Raw genomic sequence first — 16,553 nt, 5'->3', positions numbered from 1 at the left:
TGTAAGTTAAATCTAGGCAGACAAAGTATTGCAAACATTCAGATGCTGATAACAATGCTCAAAGAATAATTTTTCATCTTTAATAATTTCCCCTGGCTTTTGTTTGGCATGGAATTTTATTTGCATTTAACAATTTCCCTATTTCCTTCATTTCCCTCAGGAGAGAGAAACAGAAGAAGGAGATGTCAGGTGGCTTTCAGTTACATGCCTCAAAATGAAGATGAATTGGAATTAAAAGTTGGTGACATCATTGAAGTTGTGGGAGAGGTGAGCACATCTTTAATTGAATATACATCCATGCATTTCTGACATGTCTTGTGCATGCTAAGCTCCTCAGTACATAATTTAAACCAGACATTTTTCTTCTCTGCTATAATAACCAGTCTGCTTTGAGTTACTGTTGGGGATTAGGGGATGTTGTTTTTTTCCATGGGGATTTTGTGACTTTTTTTCCCCCCCCGTAGCATTTCTGCTGGGTTTGCATTAGTTAATGTTTCAGAGTTCTGTTCAGGGAAAGAGCTCTAAGTGTGTGTTACAGAACTCTTGAGTTTATATCTCCGAAGAACCAAAGATTATAGCAGAAGAAACTTGTCTCAGTTTTAGTAAGCCAGCCACAGGGAAAAACTACCTTTGCAAAGTTAAACACATTTAAGAAATTTACTTGTTATCTCTACTGGAGTTCACCTCTTGTCATCCTTGGCATCAAATTTCAGGAATTTCATTTTGGTCTTAATCAGTTTTAAAAAAATCCTAAAACCAAATAAAAACTTCAACAAAATATTTGCAAACTCAAGATGTACTTATTTTGGTTAGAACTGGATGTGGAAAATTAATTATGTGAAATGGGAACAATTTATGCAAGCTTGGACAGAGAGACAGATTTTCTTTGCATGGGTGACTCTGGCTACAAGATCAAGAAATTGTGTTTCCTCCCAATACCCTCAGCATTCCATTAGAGAATTTACAAATATCTTCTGAAGCTTAATGGCATGAAGACAAAGTCAAAGTGATAACATGAATTCTTTAAGTAGAATGCATTTAAACTCATTTATCAATTTCTTCTTATTTACTTAGCTTTAAAAAGAAGATCTCAGTCCACTCTGGCAGCCAATAATGTGTGTTGCAGTTTGTATAATTTATTTGTAGGATCTTTTTCTCTGCCATGACTCAGCAGTTAGTAATTCAACATTTATTTTCCTGTCAAGGATATGTAGTTAATTTACTTTTTCCTGCATCCCTTACTTAAGCAGTCAGTTCAAAAATAATATAAATTCTACTGTAATCTACATGGCATCCAGCATTTTCTTATATGAGATTAAATTCTCACATCTGAATGTAAAAAGCTTAGTGATCACTGGTTTTGTTCTAACCTAGCTGTGCACACCAGTTCTGCCCATCATTCTTCCCCTGGACTCAGACATGATGTGTCACTTAACCGACCTTATTCTGTCTGTGAGCAGTTTTGTAATGGGGGAATTCAAGGTTACAAGAGCATATTTTGAATATATTGTAAACTCCAGATTGTAATGAGTTTCATGACATCACATGAGCTATTTTGATTGGACAATCTGAGGTATATTTGACCTCACATGGCCATGCAAATACTAAAAAATTTTAAGTCTGTGTCTTTTAAGAGTAAGTTGATGGAATAAAACCTTTTCCTAGTATCCAGCCAGCAAATTAACTCTACCGAATGAATTATATCCTTAAATAATTTAGGTTACACACTAGGCATCTCTTACGGAATGTATCTCTTGTCTTTTTTTAAATATTAAAAACTTAGTTATACATACCTTATTTATTTATATCCAAAAATGAAAATGTCTGCATTAAAATGGAAAAATGTAGACCTATAAAAGTGAAATACTGAATATACTTGCATGTGTGTGATTATAGTTAAGGGCATATTTTTTTTAAACCCACTTGGATTGCTCTCTCTGATGAAAGCAGATTAACTGGTAGAACAGAAAAAATAGGAAATTAAAAAAAAATTCTCAGTGCTTCAGGAAGTATTGTTGTGGGACTTTTATTTTCCATTATGTTTGATACCAAGCAGTTGATGCTGAACACTTGTAACTTCCTATTCTGCTCTTATCATAATAGTGTTGATACCTCCCTCGAAAAAGTAGAGCAGAATATTTCTTTGGAAATGGGAACTTGATTTGATGCAGAAGGTTGCACCAATGAATGTGCTGTTTAATTTCTAATCCTTCTGCTTTTAGGTAATGCCTCATAAAGAGTCATTGCATTGAAATAGAATTCCTAGTGGTTTTGTCATTATACAATGCATCAGATTTCAAATGATAAATATTTGATGTGAGTGACTTACTGCTAAAAATTTTGTCTTCCTCAGTGGTGAAAGTTGAGGGATTTTTTTTGCAAGGGCCAAAATCATGCTGTGTTATTGTACAGACCTTCTCCAGAAGAACCAGGAAAAGCCTTTCCACATAGGCAACAATTTGAGATAATTCTTGTACAATACAGGTTTTGTTATTACTCAGGATTAAAAACTGGACAGTATCTTCCACATTATTTAGAGCAGTTCAGTAACTGGAATATTAATGGTCATTCACTTTCCATTTCCAGTTGCTCTTTTCTCTTATCCCACCTTTTTATTCATGAATAGGTCTCAGATTCCCAGAGATGGTATTTTACTGTGTCTTCCTAAGAAAGTTGTATCAGTCGAATTCATTGGTTTAATTGACTTGGATTAATATTTTAAAATCTCCATGGATTTCTGTTTAGTTGAAAATAAATTCTTAACTGAGTTACAGTGAACTAAAACATTATTATTTAGGTCAAAATACTGTCTATATATCTTCATGTAGTTATTGAGTAAAAAAAGCAAAAACATGTTAAAGTGTTGCTTCTAGTTGAACAACTCATTAAACTTCTCCTGTTGAAAAGAAAAGCTAATTGGACTTCATTCTTTAAGAAATGTGTCCTGCTCCTCCTCAAGTCTGTTCAAGATCACTGCCTCCAGCACAGGGGTGACAGAAGGGAGCACAAGTCTCAGCTGCCTCCAGCAGTGTCCAAGCATGTTTCCCCAGATTCCCAGTGAAAATAGGTTACACTGACATCCCGTAGGGATGTGCTGAGGATGAGGATGTCTTCCCTACATAATAGCACCCAAAGCTGCCCAGATCCTTATTCCTGGTGCCAGCAAATGGATAAGACATTTTGGAAGGGTTTTTATGCCTATTGTAGTGGCAGGTTAAATGGGAAATTCCTGTTATGGCAGAAGTGCTTTGGGGCTGTAGAGTAGATTGAAACAACAGCAAGTGTGAGTTTTGAACTTGTTACCAGATGGATATCCGTAGAGGTTGTATGTGCTCAGAATTCACAGTGCCTTCCTATTTGTCCTAAATAGTTAGAAATTAAATATAATAAGGACAAATGTTCAACACAGCAGATAAAATGCTTGTCATTAAAATAGGTTTCTGTAACTACAGAGGACACATGAAACTTTAATTAATGGACTTAAATGTACATTTAAAACTAACAAGAGAAGCACTTTCATTATTGTTTATGTTCACGTTTATTGTGTGATTGATACCTTTTTGTTTGTCATTTTCCTGCCTCATTAGCTGTAACTCTAATTACAGTTGTTCCAAAATACAGCTGTAACTAATTGTCTTATTAAGTACAGATATCTGAATTGCAATTATGTTTCACCCTTACACTTTCATGGGATGCCAGATAATTAACCCATAGCATGAGGGTAAGGACATTTGGCATGTCATTCAAGAGTTCTGAGGCTGCTTGCATTTGGGATTACTCTGTCACTGTGCTACTATATACCTTTTGGCCTCTCCTGCTGAGAAGTCAGCTTTTTGGCAATGTATAGTGCTTGGAGTTCAGCTCACAATTCTTGGACTGAGACCAGTATCACCAAGTTTATTCTTTGACATTTAGGTAACATTGCTATATATTACATGATCAAATCCTATCAGAAACTCTTGAAATTATAAAAATGTAAACTGAATTTTGACAAATCTGTTGCCTCTTAATTGCAATTATTAGTGGATGGGGGTTTTTTTGCTCTTGTTATCAGATAAAGTGATGCAACCCATGTCCAAGAAAAGGATAAACTGGGGATTGAGCAGGACTTTTCTTACAGTGACTTATTTTGGCATCTATAGAGTTGAAAGGGGAATGAATATTTAAGTGTAGTGAGGGGATGGTCTGTGCCACAGATACAGAACTGTATAAATTGCAAGAAAACAGCTGGAAATGAATACTGGGGTTTCACGTTCATCAGTTACTTTTCTGTGGAGTGCTGTGGCAGTTCTTCCAGATTCTCTTGTATCAGGTTGCTTACAAGGATTTCTATGACTACTTCTTATTTGGTTAGTTCATGTGGTAGGGGACTTTTTTGGGGGGGAAATGAGGGTGCCACTGAAGGTCATCCAAGTTCTACGTGATTGCTTTCAAAGTCCCTCAGTTTCTTGTTTAGAAGATGATGTTAAAAAAACCCAACAAAAACCCAAACCACAAAATCAAAGAAACAAAAATTCCCAAAGCACATTTTGACACTTTAAAATAAAGAACCTTGAAGTTGAAAAGATTCCCTTGTACAAAGAACTCGTGCAATTTTTAATTTTTACCTTCTGCACCTGAGTTATCAAACGGCTTCCAGATGTATTCTGCTGTACCACAATCCCAAGGAATGGCTGACACCTTAGGGGCATGGCTGTCTCTGAATGCACTCCCAGAATAAGCCATCAAGTGGCACTGTAGGTACCATCTTCTCTTGAGGTCTTTTTGCCAAAATTTATTTTCCCATTGGCAGTGGATGTGATTTGTTTATTTTGCTTCTTAAGAATCTGTGGTTTTTTAATTTCCTTTCAACATGTGATTGCTTTTGTCCCTTGAGCTCAATGTTTTCTATTAGAATTTTTAAATGAAGGCAGTTTTTATTTTCCTTCACTTTCTGTGCTCTAGTTCTCTCAAAGCAAAAGAAAATCTGTTGACCTTGAGCTTCTCTCTCTCCTGTTGCCTGCCTCTGGCATTGCTTTTATTCCTGGAGCTGTGTTTTAGTTTCAACAGCCCAAAAAGACTCTTAGGATCCAGGGAGACTTCCATTTGAAACTATTCTGACTCAGAGCTTCCCTCATTCTCAGCCTTAGCTAAGCTGGGAGTAATCTGTCAGCCTAATAGACAAAGCTGCAGGCTGTAGAACATCTCGTGGAACAGGCCAATTTAGGAATTTATTTTAAATACATTTTAGGTCAGTGATTCCAAAGAGCAGAGCATTTTAATCATTTAACAACTTCACCTATACAGCAAGGTGTGAGCAAGCAGCTGTGGCAGTCCTGGATTTTCTGGCAAGCAGCTGCTGGTAGAGCTTCTTTTCCAGCACAGGCACATGGACTGTCACATGAAGCCCTCCTCTTTTTAGATTTTGTGGTTCAGCGTATGAATGCTGGGCATAAATCAGGACGTAAATGTAAAAATTCTAAAAACACTTTGTTTTAATAGCACAGTAACAAATTTTATTGAGCTCATGCCTCCAGATGGATTACCCCCCCATGAATAATGGATTTTCATTTGTAAGGTTATATTGGCTGTGAATTATTGCAACTTTTCAAACCATATGGTAACGGCCTGGCCCAGTTCAGGATAACTAAATCATGGAGGTATTTTAGTGTCTTACATTTTATGGATTTATCTCTAGCTGGTATGTTTTGAGGATTAAGGATTTGTAGCAGGTAGCTTTAGTGTTTAAAATATTTAAAGCTTTTGATACTTTTGATGAAAATTTCACAATAAATCTTTAGGAGGCCCAGTTTGATCTCAATCTCTAATGTCTTGTTAACATGATTCTGCATTTTCCTCGTGGAAAAAACCCCTGGGTTTTGCTTTCGATTTTTTTTGAATTTGTAGCATTATTGAATATGACATGGTAATTTCAGACAACTAATTTTTGCCAGCTGAAAAACTTAAAATAAGCTAATAAAAGATCTAAATATATTCATATGAGTTTAAATTTAGCTATATAAAGATCTTTGTGTGTGTACATATATATATATATTTCTATACAGATGGATAGAGATCCGTAGATCAACACATCCCATAAACAGTGCTAATGTTAACAATAAGAAAACTCTGAAATGCTACTCTGGAAGAAGTGAGCAAGCAAAAATTACTTGAGGAAAAGATGGAACTGAATAATATTGGTCACGTTATTTGTCAAGTAATCTCAGCATCTTGCAAAGCAGGGATCTTGGGAACTGCGTAAATTCTCTGATTAATGTTCTGGCCAATCAGCTAATGCAGTTATGGTTTAATATGTAGCTCTAATCAATACAGCCCTCTGGGAATATTGCATTAGAAAAATTGAAATATTTTATAGCTCTAAAAATCTTGGCCATTTTGTGTACTTTTTATGTAACAGTATATTTTTATATGGACTATAACATTTATATCAAATTATCTTTAGTGATACAGTTTTTAGAGTCTGAATGCTGGATGTTGTGCAGCTTCAGTTTTCCATATTGCTTTTTATTAGTCGGGAGATAAAGAAAAAACAAATATTACCTTTTAGAGACTTATATTGTAACATGAAAAACCTTCACCTCACTGAAGTGACTGAGTGATACGTATGCATTCTATCTTCTGAAATAGCAGCAAGATAGTCAGAAGAGCAAGATAATTCCCAGAGATTGCTGGAGCTCGCTGGTATTACATTGGAGGCTTTGGCCCACCGGAACCTGGGCTAGCTCTCTATAGACACAGGCGTGACTGCCTCAGTGTAAGGTTTTCTGGAAGCAGAACCTTTAGGGCTAGTTGTTCTTCAGTGTGGGGCACATCTAGGGCTGGGCAAGGGAGGTTTTCAACTTCCGAGGTTCCATAGCACTTACTAGGCTTGGTAGGTTCAGGGGTAAAGAGCCCTGAGTGCAACTGTGCCCGGGATTAAATATGGGGGCAGATCAGGGGAGGGTGCAAACAACCGACCAATGAGGGATCCTTAGGGAGGAGTGGAGGGTGGGATCTGGCAGGGATACAACCAATGAGGGAAGGGGAGAAGAAAGGGTCACATGGACCAATGGGGCATCGAGTAATGGGAGCTCCAAAGGGGTGGAACAACCTGGGATTGGCCCAGGGGAAGATTGACAGGGAATGTACTGGAACAAGGGGTGGGGTTACAATGATGGACAAGGAATGCACCGGAACAAGGGGTGGGGTTACAATGATGGACAAGGAATGCACCGGAACAAGGGGCGGGGTTACAGTGATGGACAAGGGGTAGGGAATGCCGAACACAGTATTTTTCAGGGGTTATAACTTGGGGTTTCAGGTGGATACAACTTGGGGACAAACCAGCTGGGGAAAACATAGGGGTACATGGGAACAACCCATTATAACAATAAACTGGATAAAATACACATGCACTGCAACAAGGGACAGATTATGAAATTAAATCAAAGTCTGATCTGATCCACTTTCGAATTAAAACTAAAAATCAGCTCATGAGATCAAGAAATGTGGGATTTTTACTAAAATGTCTCATGTAGCTAAGTTGAAAAAATGCATATATTCATCTATATTTTGAGGAAATATTTGGTTGTATTATTATGACCGTTCTTTTCTAAGGACTCAAGTTTTTCAGAGATAAGTGAAAAGACTTTTCATAGACTTCTTTCTGTAATAATTATCTAGCTTCATTTAAAGTGTGGGGTTTTTTGTTTAACAGTAAAGTTAACTTTCTCTTTTATAACCGGGGGGATGGTCGGGAGGAAAAAGACGAGTCAAACATTATTGGAGACTGATGTGTCACAGATTTACACTGTCCTCCCCTGTCATATTTTTAGCAAAGGAACAGTGTCTGACAGATGAAAAACATTTATCAAGGGTGTGTTTAGCTGATGCGTATAATCAGTCATTTCTTGCTGTGCCATTATAACCTAAAGGCACTTCTAAGGGCTGTCATTTCACTGCCTGACACCACCATTCAATCCTGAATGGGTTATAGAGGAGGGAGTTTGCAATTTTAAAGTGATATTTTCTCTTGGGTTTTGGCTAGGTAGTGTCCCTCCTCCTGATACATCATTATTATATATTTCAGTAGCTCTTTGTAAATCTTGAGTCAAATATATATATTAGTACTGTTCTTTTTTCTCCACAGATTTCTGCCATTTACATATGAATGGTGTAGCAGCATTCTTAATTTTTAAAATACAAAATTTCTGATTTTGATGGGGAAGGCAAGAATCTTAATGTTATATTAAGATATCTAAATTAGATTCTCTGACTAGCCCTTTGTAGGTGTTTCTCTTTCATCATTGATTGCTTATGGAATTCAAACAGAATCTGAAAATCACATCCATTAAGATAGTCTCCAATAGCCACAGAGTGTGCACTGAAAATTAACTGGTTGAATGGATATCCATAAAAATTGAAATGTAGAAACACTGTGTGCTCTCTAGTTGCTCTTTTGTCCTTTTACTTAATGCTCATCTGTGCTTCTGACTGCTGTCAAGCATTGCTGACATTTACAGATGGGTTCAAGCATATCTCTTGTTTTCACTTATGAAGAAAAGAAGAGAGATGTTCTGGCTTGGAGCCTATACCATGTGCTCCTTACACCTGAAATTAATTGCTCTAAACTAAGCTATTCCTGTTGTTTATTGAATGTATATAATGGTACTCAGTAAAACGTTGCTTATGTAAAACCCTCCCTTTTTTTTTTGTTTTGGTGCAGGTGGAAGAGGGCTGGTGGGAAGGCATACTTAATGGAAAGACGGGCATGTTTCCTTCCAACTTCATAAAGGAACTCTCTGATTCTGATGATGTTGGAATAGCACAGGAGGAGCAAATAAAGTCAAGTAAGGAAAAACTTATTATTGGTGTTCTGTATGTGCATCTGTGTCTTTAGCTCATAACACATTGGTATGATAGCACATTCTTATCTCTTGCTTAGAAGTGTTTTTGAATGCCATGTTCTTAATTTACGCTGAAAGGGTCAGATGATGATGATTTACATATACCTGCAGTGCTACCTGAGTTGCAACACTGTCAGTGCTCTCTGAGCTATGTAAGACTTGCTGAGCCACAACAAACTAAGAAGGGAGAAGGCAATGATGATGTCTGCATTTATATTTCAAAATAAATTGCAAGGAATTTTTTTTTTGTCTTTAGACATGGAAAGTAACCAAACATCTACAAAGTGGCTTATTTGAAGTGGAGGTATTGAAGTGCCATGCTTTCTGTAACAACTCCAATAGATGTAAGGATTCATAATTACTGGTGTGGGACATGCAGCACTTTTTCCCTCCAGGTGCTGAGCATGTTTCTATCACCTCCGACACCCACTGCCCCAGCAGCCAAAGGGAAAAAGGCCAGAACTGGGACATGGACTTTGTTCTCTCATTTACAGTGGTCCAGTACTGCTGCAGGTGAAAAGCATGTTTGGTAACTAAGTTTGCAATAGTATAAGCGTGGGAGTGGGTTGTCCTATTTATAACATCTGTGGAAAATAACCTGAACAAAAAGTGTGCTGTTACATGAAATGGAAAGCTATTGGTTTTCATAGATTTTTTTTTATGTTCTTCAAGCAAATATTACTTTTTTTTTTTTCCTAATTCAGTGATCAAATCTAAATCTTCAGAGGAAAAAAAAAAAGACAAGTCAATTCTATTTGCATATTTCAGGCAAATTCCACAGTACTTGCCAAGGTCTTCCAAGGTCTTCCTATTTTTAGCACTACAGATGTTCATTGCTGTGTAGTGTTCTCCTGAGATCTCTGAATAAGCAGAAGTCAAAGGACTACCAAGATCTTTGTAAGCTGATTTCAGCTGAAATTTACAAAACTTTTATAGTTTACTCTGTCAAGAAAAGGTAGAAAATTTTAATACTTTCTTCTTTTTCCTCATTTTTCCACTTAAGGCAAATTTGTCACCCTTATACCATACCACAGAAATAAGATTCTGGAAACCCTAACTTTTGCAATGATTAATTTATTTATTTATTTATTTTTTTTTGTAATGAAGTACATTTTCTTGTGAGAATGTGTACTGGTGACCTAGTCTTCTGGTCAGTGCTCTTCAAGATATTTAAATGTGACATTCCTTCAGACTGGAATGAACATATTTTAAACTTTAAAATTTTAATCTGATGGAGAGGGAGAAAGGACATTAAATGAAGGTGCATGTTTCAGTGAGATTGCAAACTGCTTTCTATAACCTGCATATGTTATCATGATTTATGTTCATTAAAAACACAGAGAATCTTGGAAGAACTAATTATATAGAGTAATTTCAGCTCTGGAGTCTGTGGTGTTTGGTACTATATTAGTGAACAAGGTAGGTGATACTGTTCAGGATGGAATATCCCAATTTATTCTATATGAATGAATAAATATTCTTTCCTCAGGTAATTTGGTAATATATACTTAATAATAAGCATCCTAAAAATGACTTTTAACAAAACCATACATTGGAGTGTGCCAAAGCAGCCACAAAGCATTAACTCTTGATGTCCATTATGGCCCATGCTTTGCTCAGACTTGGGTTTGTGTGCTGGTTCTGACTGTCAGTGGAACCCAAACCTGTGATACTTGTCTGGAAAAGACAGCAGTAACACAAATACTGTTTTTGCATCTTTAAATAAATTGAAGGTAACTGTAAGTGGGAGATGGGTTTCCTATTTTCTTGTATTTAATTTAATTATTTGGAGGTGCTTTGTGGCTAAGATGAGGAGCTATTAGATATACCTAGAAAACAACAGAACACTGTAAACCTCCTGAGAGTGAGACAGTTTCTCAAGGAATGCTGAGATTGTTATGGGGATTTAAATTTTCTTTTTCTTCAAGTAAAACTATCAATGTAAAAATTGCATTCTCCCAGTAGAATTATGAGCAATATACATAAATTAATTTTTTTCTATATATGGTTTATGTTGAATGTATATGAATGATACAGCCGTTGCTCTCTAACACATAGTCCCTCATGAGGCTTTGTTCAGGCACACTGAATATCTGGATTTGAAAATCTCCATAATGAGATTGCAAAAATATCAGCAAGTTTACACAACTAACTAGGAATGATAATCTCATTCCATGTTTAGTCTGAAAACATAGTAAAATAAAAAAATTAGCAAGTAAAGCCAGGAAGATTTGGCCATCTGGTTAATACTGTTGAAATGCTCTAGGTTACATCTCAAAAAGGTGTGTATTCATACCTCTAGATCAGCTCCTTCCTCCATGATGACAAGATGTGACAGCACCTTATATCTGCAGTAACGACTTTTTGTTTGTCTGGAAACTTTGAATACATCTGTATCACAGGACTTTTCGAGGTGGAAACCTTGAATATGAATTATAGATTATGAAGCTGTCACCGGGGTGAGGGGCTGAACTCGGCATTGAACTCGGACCTTGGGCAGCCACTGAGTTTCTGCTCAGCTTTTAGGGGAGCCTAGAAAGGGTTGGGGTTTGGCTCTGCAATCTTGAGCAGCAACCTTGAACTGTTCAGCCCAGCTTTTAAAATGGATAAGGTAGTACCCGGCAGATTTACTGTGAGACCTGGGAAAATAGCATGGGATATGTGGAGAGCCATGCAAACACATGAGTATTTATAAGTTAATAATTAAATTTAATGTCTTGGTTAAATTTAGTTTATTTGATTTTTAAAAATCACATTTTACTGACTATCTATAAAGAGAATTTTTGAAGGGCAAATCTAATTTGGTGAACTCAAAGTGAAAGAAATGCAGAAGAAAAAAATTGCATAACTTGGCTTTTCAGGAATAAAGTTAATAAACCTCCATATTTCTCTGTCCTTCTGTTACAGTCTACACCAGCCCCAATGGAAGGAAAAATGCTGTCTGATTTTATTGTTTTTGTTGTGTCCATGTAAATTTTATGGCAGATCAGAATAAACAGCCAGAAGAAATTATTGTGGTTTCCTTTAATGTTCTGCAGTAGACTTACCTCAGAAGTTTCTGAGCAAAATTTTCCGTTTTTTTGAAAATGCCAGGAGCTAGTTTTGGGAGTACCAAATATTTCTGAATCCTGACTGTGGGACTTAGCTTGCCCCTTATTTGGAAAGGGTTGGGAACCTGTCCTTCCTTTCAATGGTTTGTGCTCAGCAGGCTGGAAAGCAAGACTGTAGCAAGATCAAAATACTGGGGGAGTTGTTTGTTTGATTCTAAAGTATTTGTCCCAGCTGTAAGGTGATTGCAAAATTTCTTGTCTTCAAAGGAGCATTTTGGAATGTAAGTACAGACAGGATCAGATACTTTTAGAGTAAATAGAGTTCCTTGTTTTTAAAAGCATGCTCTTAAATTAAAATATTGCTTTTCTTGGCCCAACTGTTACAACATGAACAGGTAGTATACATTATCAATTTATTACTATATTCGATACATGGATTATAAGATTATTTTCCATATTTCTCAGAGATACACTATTAATTTTAAGACTATTTTCAATACCACTTCTAGTCAATACAGCCTGTTGAGAAGCAAAAAGTTGACATGTAGTCAAAAAAATTCTTTTTGAGATAATCACAATTTAGCACTGAGGAGATAATTTCAAAAAGCATTCAGCATGTTCACAGCAGTGTCATGACAGCATTGAAAAGTGGCTTTTTGTATCTTGCTGTCTCATCTGATGTGTGCTCTCTAAGGTACAGCTGGACCTCATGGTATCTATCGACTGTTTCTAGAACCCATTAGTGATGACCCCAGAAAAGCCCTGGCTGCTGGATTTAGAACTGATGGTACTCATCAGCTGCAGTTTCAGGCAGGCAACCTCCTCTGTTTTGAGTTCTTAAAACTTTAGATTTCCATTACTGTCTCTCTGGCTCTCCACAGTGTCATGAAGCTTAACTTACTCTTCTCTTAGTAGTGGGCTCATGTTGGACTGTTTTAATAGCACTCTTTTAGTGGTATCTTGTAAAAAGAAAGTATAAAGATGGATTTGTAGCATTTTTACTTTCTCATGACATAAAACTAAGACAATTAAAAAATTCTGTTATTAATTAAACTTCAAGAACAAAACAAAGAATCAGCTTTTTATAGTATGTAAATAAGTACAGCGTTTTATTGTCTGAAAATCCAACAGAATGATATACAAGAAAAAAAAATCCCACAAATTCTTGGTACCAAACTGGGTGTGATTCTTTGTTGGGACAATTCACATATATTGGCTATTTTGCTATAAAATTTTAACAAATACATCAATTTTTGTGATGGTATACCTAGGGGAGATTGGGAACAAGCTGGCATTGGTACATTCTTGGGCTTGCCTGGTTTTTTAAACCTGACTCACAAAATGCTTCAGCTGCTCATGCCTTTACCTTCACTTGAATTTCATGTCGTAAATATCAGAGCATGAGCTATCTCACTAGCAATGAAAAAACATAGAATTAATAGATTTTGTAATTAAAATGTTATCTTAAATATCTAAGATGGGAAGTTGGATTTGGTTTTTGTTGTTTTGCTTCTTCCCTCTTAATTTTAGAATTTTGCTTTTGTTAATGTCAATGCCAAATTACACCTGATTAAACTTTTAGCTGAAAAATCAATTTATTCAGGTTTTAGTATCCTATCCTTTCTCCTAAGCACTGTTTCAGACCAGTTCCCATGTCCAAAATATTTCTAATAAGTCATCTTGGAAAGATGCAGTATTTCTGGTGCTCACAGGATCCTGGTACATTAAGGAGATGTATTTCATTCCCCTGTTTGGATGTCAGCTGTGCTTGTTCAAGTGCACTACATCTGCATTAGGAATGTTGAGCCACTGTGAGTACATCATTGCAGAAATAATATTTTTTCAGGATTCCCCTATGCAAGGCTGCATAAAACAGACAATTTTATTTACAAGTCTCACAACTTGATGGACAACAGACCAAACCTAAGAAGAATGCATTCTGTTGGACATTGTAAATAACAGCTTTAGCAATATCATGAGATTCTGTTATCTGACATACATGCAGCAAGAATATTTTAACTTCATGTACAATCAGATGTTTTGGTTAATTTTCTCGTCATTTTGCTAATGAGGCTTTTAAATATCACTGACTGAAAATACAGATTAAAACCTCTTCCTTTCCCTTCTTTTTACCATCATTCGATCTCTTTACCCCCACCCTGCCCCTTCTCTTTTTTTGTCTTTCCTTCTCTTGCCTGCTGTCAGGAAAATCTGCCTTTGAAGGGACAATTCTGTACAGAGTGGCACCGGCAAAGATTGACAGCTACAGACGTTATAACAGTGAGTGTGTTTCAAAATCATCAAGCAATAGCTTCAGTCCTCTGAACTTGTTTGATTTATCTACACTTGTAAATTGTGCCACTGCTACCCACTTATGGCTACTCTACGTGCACATATCTGTCTGTAAGCTGAAGTCAGTTTGCTGCTGATGAACTGCCCAGCCTTAATGCAATGAGAATGCACCTGTGGTCTCCCCTGCATGTGTATGTTCTATGTTCATACAATGTATGTGTATGAGCCCACCATAAGCTGTGAATTACATCAGATATTTTAGTCTCAGCTATGGATTGAATCTAAGACCATTTAGTCCCATCACTTTTGCCCCCTGAAATGAGAAAGCAGTTGATAATAACCACTAATATTTGAATTAAAAGTCCGTCTGCTCTAAAAGTAAAGTTGACATTGTGATTGTTGAACTCATAAAGTATGCTTTGCTTTTCTTAAAAGGTATTTTGGGTTTTGGTTTGTTCAAAGTTTTAGTTTTTTGGTGATTTTTTTAAAATTTATTTTTACTTCACTGCATGGTTTTCGTTTGGCATTCTTTCTTTGACAGTTATTACTCACAGCATTCTGGGTGATACATTTTTTCTGCCAAGGAGAGTAAAAGGAAAAGCTATTTTCATTTCATGTTCAGGTTTTTGGCTTCTGCTTTTTGAAAGAAGGGCACATCCTGCTTTTCATGTTCTTTTACTGCCCCGGTAATACAGAAAAAGAGAGAATGGTTGCATCAGATGCAAGACAGAGGAAGCAAGGAAGACAGAAATCTGTCCTTCCACCTGTTTCCTCATGGAAAAATCCTGCTAAAAGATTCACATTTGGTTTGACTAAGTGCAATGTGTTCAGTCCTGTCTTCCAGTGAACAGGATGTTGTGCTAGCTTTGGCATCTGCTTTTGCCCCAGAGCGCTTTCTCTTGAGATGATCCATGCTGTGCTGCCCTTCTTCCTCCTTTATGGGTGGGAGTGTTTGGTCTTCTACCTCTGAGGACTTCTGTCTTATGCATGTTGACAGCAAGGGATGAAGCAGTCGAAGTGGCATTATTCTATTCTCATATTTGCCCTTGCACCTTTCTTTTTTTTTTTTCTTAACAAATCTGATCCTTTTTTTGAACAAAAAAATGTTGTGAATGTGTGCAGCTCTGAGTATTTCCTCATGGAAAATTATCTCCCTGAGTACCAGAATTTATTTTGCAGTTCATCGCAAGCTCCAACCAAGGCCCTGCTCTGGCTGGAGCAGACCATATGGCTGGTGGTCTTCAAATTTTTGTGCGGCTTCTCAGCTTAAATCTCCATGACTGACTGCTTATCAATCGCTCAAATGTCATGCTTCTTGCAGAGTTCTTAGACTGTCATGTCCTCTAATCCACCCATCTGATGAGCATAATAAAGATTTATGAAGTTAATTTCCAGTATGTTTGGCTTCGGACTTTAGGATGTAGCTTCAAATCAGATGCAAGGTCTGCCTTTGGAGCCTTTAATTTCACTATCTTACTGGATAGTGCTGCCCTAACATTACCTTTCGAAGTTTTCCAAAAGCCTGCTTTTCATTAAGGGCCAAATCATCCTTCCCCTCTTCTCAAGTCATCTAAAGTAAGCGTTAACTGAAGAATTCAGTCACCTTCCCAGTTGTGCTAGATTTAGTTTTTCTTGTTAATCATACTGGCCCATGGTTGTGCCATGTCACAGGAAGGAAATTGCATCAAACTGATTTCAGTGTGCAGGAAATCAGTGTCTAGATAGGTGTCTAGAGGAAAGCTTGATAACCAGCTGCAAGAAGACAGCTTAAACCACAGTAGATTGTCTCACATTGCTCTGGGCAAACACCCATCTAAACTTTGTTTTAAAGTTGATAAAAGATATCTGTTTATACTACCTGGAGTTGGTTTACCTGGAGGTTTAATTCTACCTCTTTTGGCATTTGGTTGAGACTTGCATGTATTTTCATGCTACAGAGGTGTGTTATTTCTCCATAAAGCTTCATCTCAGATATCCAGTTACACTTACAGCCTGTTTGTCACTTTTTGGGCTGGAACTGGGACTGAGGAATAGGTAATACACAAAATCAAGGCATCCGGGAAGTCTTAAACAAAACAATGGTTTGCACTGTTGTGATCAACGATGCTCTTGCCTAAACTAATGCACAAAAAGGAGTGTCCCTTACTCTCCCTGCTCCATCTATTTACAGCTCACTTCCTGCAAATGTACGCATCATGCTCTTCCTGAAAAAGCTGACTGATGGTGCAGCCAGCTTCTTCCATTTCATATCTCCTCTATGGTCTGTATTTGTAGGCAAATATCCATGAGCTTATGTCTCCAGTGAAAACTATTTGGAGACATTCCA

At 36.9% G+C, this 16,553-nt stretch overlaps 1 protein-coding gene across 1 annotated transcript in view; it reads left to right on the top strand.

Annotated features, from left to right (window-relative positions):
* The window catches only part of SH3KBP1 (SH3 domain containing kinase binding protein 1), a 184,876-nt gene that overhangs the window by 81,437 nt on the left and 86,886 nt on the right, over positions 1–16,553 (top strand). The window contains exons 3-5 of the mRNA XM_062515143.1: positions 161–267; positions 8,705–8,828; positions 14,141–14,215. Of these exons, the coding sequence (XP_062371127.1) occupies positions 161–267; positions 8,705–8,828; positions 14,141–14,215 (306 nt within the window). The remainder of the gene's footprint in view (positions 1–160; positions 268–8,704; positions 8,829–14,140; positions 14,216–16,553) is intronic.

Source organism: Cinclus cinclus, chromosome 2 (genome assembly GCF_963662255.1).
Source record: "Cinclus cinclus chromosome 2, bCinCin1.1, whole genome shotgun sequence".
NCBI lineage: Eukaryota > Metazoa > Chordata > Aves > Passeriformes > Cinclidae > Cinclus > Cinclus cinclus.
The sequence above is the reverse complement of the archived record's forward strand: the minus strand, read 5'-3'. Positions and strand labels throughout refer to the sequence as shown.